This window comes from Prionailurus viverrinus, chromosome E1 (genome assembly GCF_022837055.1).
Source record: "Prionailurus viverrinus isolate Anna chromosome E1, UM_Priviv_1.0, whole genome shotgun sequence".
NCBI classification, from domain to species: Eukaryota; Metazoa; Chordata; class Mammalia; order Carnivora; family Felidae; genus Prionailurus; species Prionailurus viverrinus.
Genome location: NC_062574.1, coordinates 4,100,502 through 4,115,767, shown reverse-complemented (window position 1 = coordinate 4,115,767; position 15,266 = coordinate 4,100,502). Strand labels below are relative to the sequence as shown.

The 15,266-nt window shown below is 43.6% G+C and overlaps 1 protein-coding gene across 7 annotated transcripts in view; it reads right to left on the bottom strand.

Moving 5' to 3' along the window:
- Positions 1 to 15,266, bottom strand: part of CFAP52 (cilia and flagella associated protein 52) — a 45,142-nt gene that overhangs the window by 15,420 nt on the left and 14,456 nt on the right. For all 7 annotated transcript variants that reach the window (XR_007146655.1, XR_007146656.1, XM_047831705.1 and 4 more), the window contains exons 5-8: positions 12,191 to 12,290; positions 11,142 to 11,258; positions 7,615 to 7,715; positions 4,611 to 4,781 (exon numbers count right to left, since the gene is read on the bottom strand). Coding sequence is in view for 5 of the 7 variants with exons in the window: in XM_047831705.1 (XP_047687661.1) it covers positions 4,611 to 4,781; positions 7,615 to 7,715; positions 11,142 to 11,258; positions 12,191 to 12,290 (489 nt within the window). In the remaining 2 variants the exon portion in view is untranslated. The remainder of the gene's footprint in view (positions 1 to 4,610; positions 4,782 to 7,614; positions 7,716 to 11,141; positions 11,259 to 12,190; positions 12,291 to 15,266) is intronic.

The window sequence follows — 15,266 nt, the reverse complement described above, 5'->3', positions numbered from 1 at the left end:
TTCTTTTCTTTTCTTTTTAATTCTATTGATTTTTTTTTTTTAAGGATTCTATTTTTGAAGACAGAGCTATATGGGATCAACCTAGGAGGGTTTTTTTTTTTTCCCCCTTTTTAACTGATACATTCACCAACTGTGTTCAGCTTGAGTGGCAGAAAGATGGACCTTACAGGCTTAACATATCAGAAGCCAGGGCCTGAGGTCATAAGAACACCTGGAAACTAGGGGAAAATCCCCAGAAGCAAGGAAACCATGGAGAGTATGAGTTTCATCTCTGCACAAATCCTTGGGAGGATGCTAAATTACACAAGCCCACGGGCTTGCCCAGAACCTGTACAAAAAAGTAGCCGTGGGAAGCCATGAAAATGTCAGCTGCTGCATTCTATGAGAAAGATAAAGTTTGCAGTTTCAGTCCAGGCCAAGAATCCTCAGAGAATACTACAGAATTCAGAGTTACTGCATTATATGTAGATGTAGATATGTATGCGGATATACATGTACATAGATAATATGTCTGTAGATAATACATATATGTAGATAATATGTATTACCAATTATGCTGAGTTTTCAACAACAAGTAATTAGACATGCAGAAAAATAGGAAAATATGAGTCAAGAAAAAGGCAGTCAAAAGAAACTGACTCCAAGTAGATCAAGGTATTGGATTAACAGGCAAAGACTTTAAAGCAACTATTTAAATTGCATTCAAAGTATTAAAGGAAACTATGATACCAATAAATTAACAGATAGGTAATATCAACAAAGAACTAAAAACTATATTTTATTATACTTATAAATTATTATAATATATATTTATGACAAAGATTTATGACTGTTTTAAAACAAAAATTATAATTTTGTATCAATGGGTTAATAATATGAATAGGTAGGCATACATGAAAACAAAAGCACCAAGAATAAGAATGGGGGTAAGAGAAGTTGTCGCAAAGTTCCCAGACTGCATTTTACTTGAAGTAATTCAACATTAACTCTAAGCAGACTGTGATATGTTAAAAATGTACATCATCATCCTTAGAGCAGCCATTAAAAAAAATTAATGCAAAGATGTATAGGTAGAAAGCCAATAGAGCAATTAAAATGTAACACTAACAACATTTGATTAAAGCAAAAGGTGGAGGGCGCCTCGGGGGGCTCAGTCGGTCGAGCGCCCGACTTCGACTCACGTCATGATCTCACAGTTCGTGGGTTTGAGCCCTGCGCTGGGCCCTGTGCTGATGGCTCAGAGCCTGGAGCCTGCTTCGGATTCTGTGTCTCCCCATCTCTTGGGCCCTCCCATGCTCACGCTCTGTCTCTCAATAATAAATAAACGTTAACAAAATTAAAAAAAAAAAAGCAAAAGGTGGAAGGAAAGAATAGAAGAACAAAGAACAGATGAGACAAAAGAAAAATAACAAAGGAAGATTTAATACTACTAGATCAAAAATTACATTAAGAGTAAATGGACTAAGCATTCTATATAAAATGTAGAGATTTTTAGACTGGATAGAAAAGCAATAACTAATTACATGCCGTTTCAAAAGAAGAACTTTAAAGATACACTATATTGAAAGTAAAAGTATTTTGTAAAATATATACGAAGAACAACAAAGCTGGGATGAATACATTAATATCTTATTTCAAATCAAAGAGAATTACTGGAAATGAAGAGGGTACACTTAATAATGATTAAAATGTCAATACATTAGATGTGCATATATATATATATATATATGCTAATGTGCACACACACACACACACACACACACACACACACACACACCCTTCAAAAATACATGAAGCAAAAACTGACAGAAATAAAGGAAGAAATCAATGTTCATTGCTTGAGGCTTTAACACACTTCTCTCAGTTAAATGATAAAACTATTGACAAAAAAACTACTAAGGATAAGCTATGTATGACAGTCACATTAAAAGGTTCCATAGAGAAAAAAATATGACCTCCAAAATACATAATGAATTGTTCCATTTACATGAAGGTCAAAAGCAGGTAAAATGAATCTATGGGGCTAGAAGCCCAGGTAGTGATTCTCTTTAAGGAAAAGGGTAAGGGTAGTGATTGAAAGGGGTGTTTTGGGTGATGGAAATATTCTATCGTTTGACCAGGTGGTAGTCATATAGGTGTGATATTTCATTGAGGCGGTTACTTATGATTTATATACTTTCTGTAAGTATATTTCAATACAATGTTCATTAAAATACTTTTTATACCTAGCCACATTATCACTGAAATCCGAGGGTAAAACAAAAATATATTCAGATTAGTAAGGACCAAATTTTCTATACACAGACTATCTCTGAAAGAATTACCATCCCCCACCCCTTCCGCCATGAACAACATAGAAAAAAATCAAATAGGGAGATGTGTGAAAGAAAAAGAGGGTGATAAAAGCAAAAAACAAAAGTTATAGATAAAGCTAAAAGTAATTGTTTGTAAAAGATAATAACTATATAATCTGAGTCTAATTCTAAACAATGTTATCATCAGAGACGGTGAGAGGGAAATAAAATATGCCGAGCCTCTTGCTCCTTTGGAAAATATGATATAAATGTTGGTTAACTCTAGTGTTTCAAAGAAAAATAATTTATATTAGAAATTCAAGGGTAAATCACTAAGTGAATAAAAACAAAGTGAATAGTTTCCAAGTCATGGGGAGCAGGGGAGGGGAAGGGAGGACCGAAAAACATGATGGCCACACAGCAAAAGACAAGAAAAGTAAACAAGAAAAAAAGAAACTTTGTTAAATAGAAAATATAAACTCATTTGACATAAATAAGTACGAACAGATCGAATTCTACGGAAGACCAAGACTTACCTAAAATTGAACAATACCAATAGGTTGAAAAAAAGAGACAGTTTCTTTTGCTACAATGCATGTTTCTGTAATGTGTATTAGCTCATATGCAATTGGCAAAGAGGCACGTGATAGCAGAATATTGCAGAAGTTGCTTTGGTTCATACATATTTTCCCCCAATATATCAATGCTTTGGCGTACAAAGTAATAGCAGCTGAAAACAATGTACATTAACACAGATGAATCAGCAAGGAGAGGAAGCGTGTGTTCCCTTAACATGATGCTCATTTACCCCACGTCCTTCCTCTGGGCTCAGTTTTCTCCACAGCTTGGCGGGGGGAGGGGGGAGGGAGCAAAGCAGGAAGAGGGTAGTGACTCTTGATAGGTTTCTTTTGGGGATAATTCGACGTTCTACAATTAGATTACGGTGATGGTTGCACAACTCTGTAATATGCAAGAATGATTGAACTGCACACTCTAAATGGGTAAACTTTATGGTAGGTGAATTATATTTCAATAAAGTGTTTAAAAAAAAAGGAGGTGGGGAGAAAAAGAAGAGTTACAAATCCTGTATTTGAAAAGATAGTTGAAAATCTGCTCTTATAAAAGGCCCCAGGGGCCAAATAATTTTTACCAATTGATTCTACCAAGCTCCTTAGAAAAAAGAGGAAAACAGTGAGATGGAAAGAAAATGACCAATCAGTTTTTTTTTTTAATTTTTTAAAATTTTTAAATGTTTATTTTTGAGAGAGAGAGAGAGAGAGAGAGAGAAAGGGAGAGAGAGAGATCGACCTGCAAGGGGCAGAGAGAGAGGGAGACACAGAATCCGAAGCAGGCTCCAGGCTCTGAGCTGTCATGACAGCCCAATGTGGGGCTCCAACCCATGAATGTGGGGCTCCAACCCATGAACTGGGAGATCATGACCTGAGCTGAAGTCAGATGTTTAACTGACTGAGCCACCCAGGCGCCCCTGACTAACCAGTTTTCCAAAAAGATCCCCCTGGTAGATAGCACGAGCCATTTTCACTCTTAGAAACATTTAGAAGAACCCACTTTCAAGGACTCAGGGAACCCAAAGCACATTTCATGATCGTGAGCAACGATTTTGAGTTTTGCAAATTCAAGTTCATGCTGAGGAAGGTCAGAGCAAAACCTGTCTGATCAGCTTTGTGGGATGAATGTTGCCAGAGACAAAATGTATTTCAAAAGCAAATCATGGCAAACGACTTTTTTTTGATGTCACAGCTGCTAATGGTTGTTTGTTTCACTTGTTTTGTGTGGGATTTACCAAGAAATCCAGAAGATCACCAAGAGGTCCAGGAGACCTCCTGAGGCCACCACCGTTAAGTATGCCCAATCTGAAAGACCCAGGTGAAAGAAGTTTGAAAAAAGGCACTACTAAGGTTTCTCCAGACAGCATTGCGAAAACAGAAATGTTTCCCTGATGGGCTTATTAGAAAAGCCAACATTCAAAAGAAGCCCAAATTTCAATTGTGAAAACTAATGTAGCGACGTGGTGAAGGCAATAGAAATAACTATTGTTAAGAATTCTTATTAAATAATAAGAAAATACCAGTATTATATTTATAATTATTACTGTAATTAATGATATTAAATTACAATTGCTATTAAGATAACTGACTCTAATCGAAAACCTTAAGGACAAAAAAAAAATCACAATTATGTTAATGGATGTTGAAAATGCATTAACGTGATAAAACTACATTTCCTGGCACACTGTGTCAGACCTCCACGTTTTCATTGATGTTAGGAGCAAAAGTCCTTTGCTCTTCTACTTACAATGGAAAGACAACGTCCTGGACAGCTTCAAAGTGACAGGTTGCAATGAGAGTCTCTTTGAAATCCGTGAAGTTGACCCGATAAATGTGGGATTCTTCCGTTCCTACAAAAAAGTGGTGTCCTTCCCCTCGAAGGGTGATAGAAGTGATGCCACCTTGTAACTGGATTTTCCTTTCAGGAGAAGCAAGAAGGTGGAGTCACTCAATCAGGGAGTATTTATTACAGAGGATACAAATCAGGCATATGACCTGGGACATCACTTCAGGGAGGTGACGCGATCGGAGAGGCAGGAGTGACTCACAATATTGGGTGCCCGTGGTCAGCAGAGGGAGAGGCCAGCATGGTTTATGATAGTCGGGGGCAGGGGAGGGGGCTTCCTCAGCGACAGAGAGTCTAAAATGGGTTGTGAAACACTGGCAGGATCTGGATAGAGGGAACATTCCAGGCAGGCAATGCGCACAAACCACCATGGCAGTCGAATACTTTATTAATGCCATTTCTGGGAAGTGATCCTAAAACTGGGGGAGGAGAGAAGCCTTGATGTCAAAGGATGTTATTATAACCTTAACGAAAAGAGAAAAAAGTTGGAACTATTTAATAATAACGGAATGGTTAAATCATCTATGGGACGGCAACTTCTCAAAGATATTTGCCTAGCCAGTAAAGCCATGTTGAAGAGTTTATGGAGTATATGTATATTTTACCACAGTTTTTAAAAAAAACAGTAATATTGGAAATGTTGATGATGCTCGCCTTAAGTAAAAATAAACCAGAAAATAGAATTTCATACACAAAATAAGTACAATTATTTCAAAATGTGTATGAAGGACGCAGACCAGGAGAAATAACAAGATGTTAGCGGTGACTATCTTCACCAGAACTTTCAGGGACTGTTTTCTCTTCTTCCCCATTTCAGATCCTTCTGTTTCCCAAATGTTTAACAAGTATGAACTTTAAAAAAAAAAAAAAGAGCAGAAAAATGAATGAGGCTCTAAAAACCCAATCTTGCTCTGCAACCGATTTAGTTTTAACAATCAGAATGTAACAGGGGTTCTTGTGCAAGGGATCAGCGTGGGAAACGCAGTGTTTCACAAAGATCCATTTGTTGGTGGGATGCAGGACGGTTAATGAAGAAAGGATTGACCCCAAGTCACATGCCGGATTCTTCACTAACTAGATAGAGCTCTGCGACTCTGGATACATCGCCAGAAATCCCCGGGCCTCAGTCCATTCAACCGCAGAATAATTTCTCCTCTGCAGGGTCTCAGTGAGGATTAGAGATAATGGAGGTCATGTACATGAGGCCATGGAGGGCAGCCAATAGAAATACTGGCTATTGGCATGTGGGCTCCCCAGAAGACAAGGTGAAGGCCAGGGCTATGTGGGGCGAGGCCAGGGGTCCCTGAACTCCGGCAGTCTGCTTCATCATAATACCTTCCTGACTTCTCACAGGAGCTACTTTCTTAACCCACGAAAACCCAAGGAGGTAGAAATCACGGCATCCAAGGGGAGGCTATCCTGTCACCCAAGGTTAGTTTGGAGGCTTACACAGCACAGACCCTGTAATAAGTGCCTTGAATCTAACCATCTTCGTTACAATGGGGACATCACGTCTGTGTATTCAAAACAAGGTGTTAGAAAACTAGGGGGTTCATTTGTTTACACTCACTCCACGTATCCAGAGTCTAGCCAACGCTGCCCTGGAGTAGCCTCCCTCTCTTAGTCCCCTTCACACAAACATAAAACCGGTCCCCATATATTCTCAAGAAGACCTATCCGGGGGGCACTGAATTTAAAATTGCTACCTGTCCCCTCTCTCTTCAAACCCTCGTCCCCCCTTCCTGTATCTCCAACTCCATTTGTCTCCACGGTTCTCACCAGCCTTCAATACGATGTGATTCCTTGTTTACTGTGTTACTGACCGTCTTTTTCCCTCCTGCCGCAACGCCAGCTCCATGAGAGCAGGGACTTTTCGCTTCATTTCTGTTTGCTTTGTTCGTTGCCGTACCCCAAGCGCACCCGGAATAGCACCGGGTACCTAGTGAATGCTCGGCACGGATCTGTCCGAATGAAGACAGCTGATGCACTTCCTACAATCCTGTAGCTCCCTTGGGGCTGTGCCGAGGCCACAGGGAGCGTATCTAGGGCCATCTGATTTGGCTGAAACTCCGTTCAAGTTCTGCCTCTGCCCCTCTGCCCACTACCCCCGTGGGATCGCCCCCTTCTCTGACGTCCTTTGTAACATATCTATAATACGTTTTACTTTATCTGGACTATGAGATTTGTGTATACGTATTATCTTGTATTCCGAGGACTTTTTCGTACGTGTAGAACTTATCCCCAAACCAGACTCTAAGTTCTGGAAGGACAAAGACCATATCTTACTTTCTTTATGTTTTAATAGCATCTGGAACACTGGTTTGGACACAGGGGCTCAATGAACACTTACTAAGGACAATGGATAAAGTTTTCTTGCGTTTCATTTTAATTGGATAATCCATAAAGAGTACATGGTGGAGTATCTACTACAAAGAAGTAGCTGGTGAAGGTTGGCTATTTGTATCAAGACTTGTATTCAAACGAATAGTAGTCGTACCAGCAGAGTGCCTGACGCATAATAGGTACGCATGGCATCAGAAATTCTACTGAATACGCAAATTTTCAAAGTTTGAAATTTGAGGTTATTGGCTGGGTATCTTTATAACCGCGTCTTATCTGCCGTCATGGCTCCATGTATCGAGTGAAATCATAATTTATGTGTTTATTAGAAGGGCAGTATCCCCCTTTGGGTCATCGGGGGCTACTTTGTCTCGATTCAACACGAGCTATTGTCTTTTCACCGGCAACGAAATCATCGGTTGTGATTCCAACCGCTCGTTTTCACAGTAAGATGCAACTCTTTTACCAGATACGACTTTGCCAATATCTCACAGCCCCTGGCTTTACGCAGACCTCCCGCTGGTGGGTCTTTCCCCATCCCAACCCCACGGAGTCTGAAACTTACTTGATGGGTTTGTAGCTGGGGCTTTTACAGAAGACCAGCAATCCGGCTCCGGAACCCACCAACAACCCCCCCATCTTCAGGCACTTGATGGTGGACACTCCCTGTTGGGGGAGAAACAGCATTGAGAGAAAGGCCAAATGGTTTCATCGGGAAGAGTCAGCGTGTGGCCTGGGACGAGGGATGGCCAGGGGGTTATGTCAGTGCTGGCACGTGTTGTCTAGAGAAAGCTCATGAAGGGATCGCCTGGGATGCACCCCTGGGCTGGACACAAGGGCCCAGTGCCAACAACGAGCCTCCGTGCCGGAAGTAGCCTTCCCGGTCCGGCAAGGACCAAGCACGCTTCACCAAACTTCCTCCCTGTAAAGCCAGCTGTGCGTTTTGAATGCATCAAACATAAATACTTTACATCCACTCACATGGAGTGAGAGCAGGAGATGGAAAGACAGCCACACAAGCAGCCACTGTTTTCACCAGAATTTAATTCTTTTTTTTTTAATGTTTATTTAATTTTGTGTGAGAGGGAGAGAGAGAATGTGTGAGTGGGAGAGGGGCAGAGAGGGAAGGAGAGAGAGAATCCCAAGCGGGCTCCACACTGTCAGCGCAGAGCCCGACGCGGGGCCCGAACCCACAAACTGTGAGATCGTGACCCGAGCAGAAGTCGGACGCTCAACCGACTGAGCCACTCAGGTGCCCCCAGAACTTAATTCCTACACTTATAACTCTTATAACCCCTCATTGTTTGGTGACTATATTTTCTGAACTAAAGCATGCAGTATATAACCTTACCAACGATAGGACGTATTTAAACTCAAAGCCATCTTCGAAGTTTGGGGAGATTGGATGGTTATTTTACAGCACCCACTGTGAAGTTCTGATTTTAAAATGTGCATGACCAATATTTCATGGTAAAGCTTTCGGTAATAGTACAGCTAGTGACTTTTTTCAGGCTTGTCTTAACAAACTTTGACCATCATAAAACAAATATCATGTCCCTTCGAGTTACATTACGTTGAGTTCTGCCTGTTCTGGTTCAAAAAGCATTTCATGTTGGAGAGGAAAAAGCAAGGTTCCAGAATATGAAGGCATGGAGCAGAATTATGTGGCTCCCCCTCCCCCTGTCTGGCTGCCCCAGTTCCAGAAGCACTGTGGGAGGACAAGTCAATAAATGCCTGGCCCGTTGTCCAGGGAGATGACCCAGGAGTGAATATTCTTAGCATGTGTCTGGGGACTTGGGGAAGCAAGAGATAAAGTGTTCAACAGGGCCTCAAAGTGTGATTTCTTTTTTCTTTTTTTATATTTTTAATTTTTTAATGTTTATTTTTGAGAGAGAGAGAGAGAGAGAGAGCGTGAGCAGGGGAGGGGCAGAGGCGGAGACACAGAATCCGAAACAGGCTCCAGGCTCCGAGCTGTCAGCATGGAGCCCCACATGGGGCTGGAATCCATGAGGCTGAAGATCATGACCCAAGCCAAAGTCAGATGCCTAACTGATTGAGCCACCCAGACGCCCCTAAGTAGATTTTCAAAATGGGTTACTGCCCAAGATCACGTAATATTCCAAACAAATGTGTTCAGTGATACTTCCTATCCCTTCATCCCGTAAGATTATGTAAGAGTTCCGGGATGCCTGGGTGGCTCGGCCGGTTGGCTGAGCATCCGACTCTTGATTTTTGGCTCAGGTCATAATACCAGGGTCGTGGGATCGAGCCCCACATGGGGCTCTGTACTGACAGCGTGGAGAGCCTGCTTGGGATTCTTCCTCTCCCTCTCTCTCTGCCCCTCCCCTGCTCTCTCTCTCTAAAATAAAAAACAAAAAGAATTACTTTCTTTCTACTTGTATAAGAGGCATCTTAGAATCATTTCTTTATGGAATTTACCGTCAGGCTTAAATGGTTAGGAGTAAACCATCCACAGTGCACTATGCAAGGCACGTAGGTACCAAAAGCTTGAGAAACATGAAGACGGCCAACAATTTTTTTTGGGGGGGGGGCGGAAATGTGGTTAGATCCCAAGTGCTGGGGGAAGAGGGTGCAAAAAATATCCCGATCAGTACTTTTCACACGTTTTATGGGGCCCTCTGGCAGTATCTCAGGAGTTGGAAACAGCAGGGTTCTGAGCCTTGCTCTCCTTGAACTGATCTGCGTTGGCTTTTATCTGTTTAACATACTGGAATCTGCCTCCTAAAAATAACTTGGACAACATTATCGAGACTACATCTCGATCTCCTGTGGCATTATTTCTAAACCCTTCTCTACCCGTACTATAGCTTTTTCTCACTCTTAGGCATGTCCTTGGAAACTTGAGTATTATTAAAAAAACAACAACAACAACAAAACTTGAGTATTATTAAATGGCTGCATGATTAAGGAAACCCTAACATCTTCCCAGAACATGGTTCAGGATTCCAAGTCTTCTCGGGAATATCTGCTGAGTGGATAAGTATCTAAGCTTAGTTAGGACCATCTGCTCTCAAATGCAAAGATTAGTGGAAACAGCCCTTGTAACTTTCCGGGGGTACTGAAAACAGCCGCGCTTGCTCTGTGAAACTCTCCTTTGATCGCATTATATTTTATTTTGGTTTAGATATCAAAGTCTTTCTGGACTTTCAGCCAGAATTGTTAGGAATCCTGCAAATATAAAAATCGACAGCTTCTAGGGGCGCCTGGGTGGCTCAGTCGGTTAAGCGTCCGACTTCGGCTCAGGTCGTGATCTCGTGGTTGGTGAGTTCGAGCCCCGCTGTGCTGACAGCTTGGAGCCTGCAGCCTGCTGCGAATTCTCGTGTCTCCCTCTCTCTCTGCCCCTCCCCTGCTCATATTCTGTCTCTCTCTGTCTCTCAAAAATAAATAAATGTTTTAAAAATTTTTTTAGGGGCGCCTGGGTGGCTTGGTCGGTTAAGCGTCTGACTTCGGCTCGGGTCATGATCTCAGTCCGTGAGTTCGAGCCCCGCGTCGGGCTCTGTGCTGACAGCTCAGAGCCTGGAGCCTGTTTCAGATTCTGTGTCTCCCTCTCTCTCTGCCCCTCCCCTGTTCATGCTGTCTCTCTCTGTCTCAAAAATAAATAAACGTTAAAAAAATTAAAAAAATAAAATAAAATAAAAAATTTTTTAAAAATCGACAACTTCTAGGTCTTGCTTATGACTTACGGTGCTGGCTGGAGTTAAAATCTAAGACTAGTTATTAGATTGGGACAAAAATTACACGCACATGCATGTCTATATGTGGTATTATAGATCAAAAAGCACATTTCTCTTATATATGGTAACAGGGCTGTCGAAATGTTGGCAGCAACGTGGTTATAAATCACAGAGCCGCAGGCCCTGTGCTTGGAAGGTCTGATTCCCTGAGGATGCTGACAAATACGTTTGCTCAGGGAAGAAGTTTACGCACCTTGCAAATTTCGGCGTGGCCTTGGGTACAACATACACTTTTTCTTTTGAACGCAGACTCTTAATGTAGGTCCGTGCTACCAGTGGAGGGAGGAAATCACCGGAAAAGAGCAGGGCAGAGCAGATTCTGGGGGTCTCTACTCACCAGGCTGAATTTGTCCTTCGCCGGCCCAGTGTCTGCCAGCAGCTTGGTCCTTGGGTTCATTTTCAGAATATCTCCAGTTGTGGTACCAAGGTAGAAAAAGCTATCATCGACGGCAATCTGATCAGAGAGGAGGAGGGACGTAAAGACCGGTGTTTTTTTCTCAGCGATGCCCGTGGGCCCTGATCAGGGATGGGACGAACTTTCTCTGAGGCCCCATAAAGACCTCCAAAGGTGCTCACGGCTACTTCAATTTCTGTAGACTCTACGATGGGTAAGAACAGCCTCGGGGGGGTGGGGGGGTGGGGGGCAGAATTAGGGCCAGACTCAGAAATGGAGGAAATATGTGAGTCCAGTTAGCCTGTGCGTTTCCAGGGGAAGCCTATAGTGTCTGGCGTTAGATCCACATGCGTAGATATCCCGCCAGCTCCGGTTCTGGAGATGCCTCTGTAGGGCTCCTGGGATGAAGGTTTGCTCCTCCAAAGAGGATGTGTATTTGCTTTATCTCATATTTTCCAAAGTCTGTCTGTATTAAATGAGGACGCATTGCCTAAAGAGAAATAAGTCCATGGGGAAGGGAGTCATCTGTGTGAACGCATATGCGTCCACATTAAAACCATAGGAATAATTCCTCTTTATAGAAGAGACTGCGTTTCAACCATGAGTGTCACTGTTGGGGACTTTCTTTCCGGTGGTGGAAGCAAGAAACAGTGGCATGGGAGTGTGCTGCGGCCTCTGAATGCCTCCTGGCCACACGGCTTCTGTCTAGGTGGGGCGGGTTTCTGGGGTCTGATGGAAGCCCCAGTCCCGGCAAAACGAGACCTTCCCGGAGCTGTGTCTGGGCAGTGAGTCTCTCCCTCACCTGTGCTTCCTCAATCAGCATCCCGTATGTCCAGATCTCACCTGCCTACCCCCAGCCCAAGGTACACACACTTACGTATGTGTGCACGTGAGCTGGCACACACACACACACACACACACACACACGCACACACACCCCTTGGAATGTGTACCAATGGTTACAGACAGTAACACTTAAGAGTCATACTTACAGTAATACACATGACTATTCTTTTCATCTGACCGGTCTGGCACTCCGTTGGCCAGATTTTTCTATTTGGGAGGTCCAGTTCCCATACTCGAATTGTCCCGCTGTGGAAGAGAACCCCAAGCAAATGGATACCCATGCAACAGCCTCTTCATATCTTCTCTGTTTTCTGTATTCCCCCTGAAGAGGCAGCTAAGGGGGACAGAACGGGGTATTGCTGAGGGTTTGCTAGGCCCAGGGTTCTCCTTAAAATCTTCCACTCGACCCTTCCAGCCACCCTCTGAGTAGTTTTTCGGATCCCGCCGCTGTCCAAATGAGAAAAGGCAGAGCCCGAACACCAGCAGAGCAAGGATTCACACCCAGCGAGCGCTCTGTCCACTGCAGTGAGAGCGAACAGAAATGCCAAAAACTAAACAAATGAAGAGCAAACCAGGGGCGCCTGGGCGGCTCGGTCGGTTCAGCGTCTGACTCCTGATTGCGGCTCAGGTTGTGATCTCGTGGCTCGTGGGTTCGAGCCCCCTCTGGGTTCATAGTGCAAGGCCTGCTTGGGATTCTCTCTCTCTTTCTCTCTCTGCTCTGTTCATGCTTTCTCTCTCAAAATAAATAAATAAATAAATAAAGTAAAAAGAGAGGGCAAACCAGAGTTCCCTAAGTATGTTTCTTTTTTTTTAAGTTTATTTATTAAAAAAAATTTTAAGTTTATTTATTTTTGAGAGAGAGAGAAAGAGAGAGAGAGAGAGCAGGGAAGGGGCAGAAAGAGGGAATCCCAAGCAGGCTCCACGTGGTCAGCATAGAGCCTGATGCGGGGCTTGATCCCACGAACCGTGACATCATGACCTGAGCCAAAATCAAGAGTCGAATGTTTAACCGACTAAGCCACCCAGGCGCCCCACTAAGTATGTTTCTTTCAAGGTCTGCAGTTGTGAGGAAATATTTTCAAGAGCAAGCACGTCATTAGGGAGAATCCTGTCTTCATGAGAAAGGAGACTAAGTAACCGAAGGCCAAACGAAATCAGTACCTGACACGAGATTTGGCATATAACTGGCATTTACTCATTACATATTGAGCTAATCTGAATTTGTAACTGTAGAAACATATTGCGGTCAACATCAGAGCTGAAGCTAACAGTTGAAGGCAGGAAAGATTAATTTAAAAATAGATTGATCGGGGGGGGGTGGGGGTGGGGGCACCTGGGTGGCTCTGTCGGTTGAGCGTCCGTCTTCGGCTCAGGTCACAATGTCATAATTCGTGAGCTTGGGTCCCTCATCGGGCTGTGTGCTGACAGCTTGGAGCCTGGAGCCTGCTTCAGATTCTGTGTCTCCCTTTCTCTCTCTGCCTCTCCCCTACTCACACTCAGTCTCTCTCTCTCTCTCTCTCTCAAAAATAAACAAGCATTTAAAAAAAAAAAAAAAGATGGATCAGGGCGCCTGACTGGCCGCATCAGTACAGCATGTGACTCTTGATCTCAGGGTTGTGAATTTGAGCCGCACATTGGGCGTAGAGATTACTTAAGTAAGTCAACTTTAAAAGAAAATAAAAATAAAAAAACAAAAAAAGATCAAGTTCAGCTTTCCTTTTTTTTTTTTTTAGCTTCCAGAGTTAGGCACATAGTAAGTGCTTAAGAAGTATTTTGAATGCTTTCTTATTTGAATACAAATCTATTTCTTGTTCCAATACATATTTTGCGTACTTTCAAAATTAAAAAAAAAAATCAGCTTTTCCATGGCCTTCCTGGTAGACGTCACTTGGACGTCAAATTGGAATTTGCAGGATCTCTCATGAGGGATGATATAGTGGAGTATCTGAAATAGGGACCATCATGGAGGATATCATGGGTGCCATACCAGAAATCTTAACGCAGGAGTTCTTACTTGTTCTCGGCTATCACTGTCACATGCAACCAAAGCAGACTTAGAATACAGATTGTCCTTAAAAAATTTGCCGGGGGTGGGGCGGGGGTGGCGCCTGGGTGGCTCAGTCGGTAAGCCTCCCACCCTTGATTTAGGCTCAGGTCATGATCTCACGGTTTGTGAGTTTGAGCCCCACTGACAGTGCAGAGCCTGCTTCGGAGTCTCTCTCTCTTTCTCCCTCTCTCTCTGTCCCTTCCCCTCTCAGGTGTCTCTGTCTCTCTGAAAATAAATAAATAAACTTAAAAAAATATATATATTTTTTTCATTTGCAGGGCAGGGAGAGAGGGAGAAGAAGGGGGAGGAGGGGGACAGGGAGAAACGGGGAGAGGGAGAAAGGTGGAGGGGAGGATGGGGGGGAAGGAGGAGGAGGGAGGGAGAGGAGGGGCAGGGGAAGGAAGGACGAGGGGGAGGGGAAGGGGGGAAAGGGGCTTCAATTCAAGTTTAGGCTCCTGGAGTAAGGGTGTCCATGGACACCAGCAGCTGGACCCTCAGGAAACAAGGACCCCAACGAAGAAGCCCTGTGTGGCAGTGAGTCGCCTCTGAAGACAGGGGTAGGACACGGGCAGCTGCTTCAGGCTCAGGGCGCTCTCCTAGTGAGATTCACTCCCTAGGGGCTGGCTTCCATTTGGCCAGGCAGTTTCATGGCCAGGAAGTAAACGCGTGCACACACATAATTACCCCCGAACAAAGGCGGGCTGCATACCCCAGGGTGGGGGCTGGAAATGGCTGAGACGTAGGGCAGGACCACTTCTTTGATCTGGCTGAAAAGTAGCCAGTGACGTCACAGATGGGAGCTGACAGAGGGGTTGAAAAAGATAGTTCCGCCCAACAGGTACCTCGACCCCACTGTGTTCAGAGGTTTTTTTTTTTTTTTTTTTTTTTAATTGGTTGTTTATTTTTAAAATTTTTTTTTTAATGTTTATTTATTTTTGAGACAGAGAGAGACAGAGCATGAACAGGGGAGTGTCAGAGAGAGGGAGACACAGAATCTGAAACAGGCTCCAGGCTCTGAGCTGTCAGCACAGAGCCCGACGCGGGGCTCGAACTCACGGACCGCGAGATCATGACCTGAGCCGAAGTCGGCCGCTTAACCGACTGAGCCACCCAGGCGCCCCGGTTGTTTATTTTTGAGAGAGAGAGAGACACAGCATGAGCAGGGGAGGGGCAGA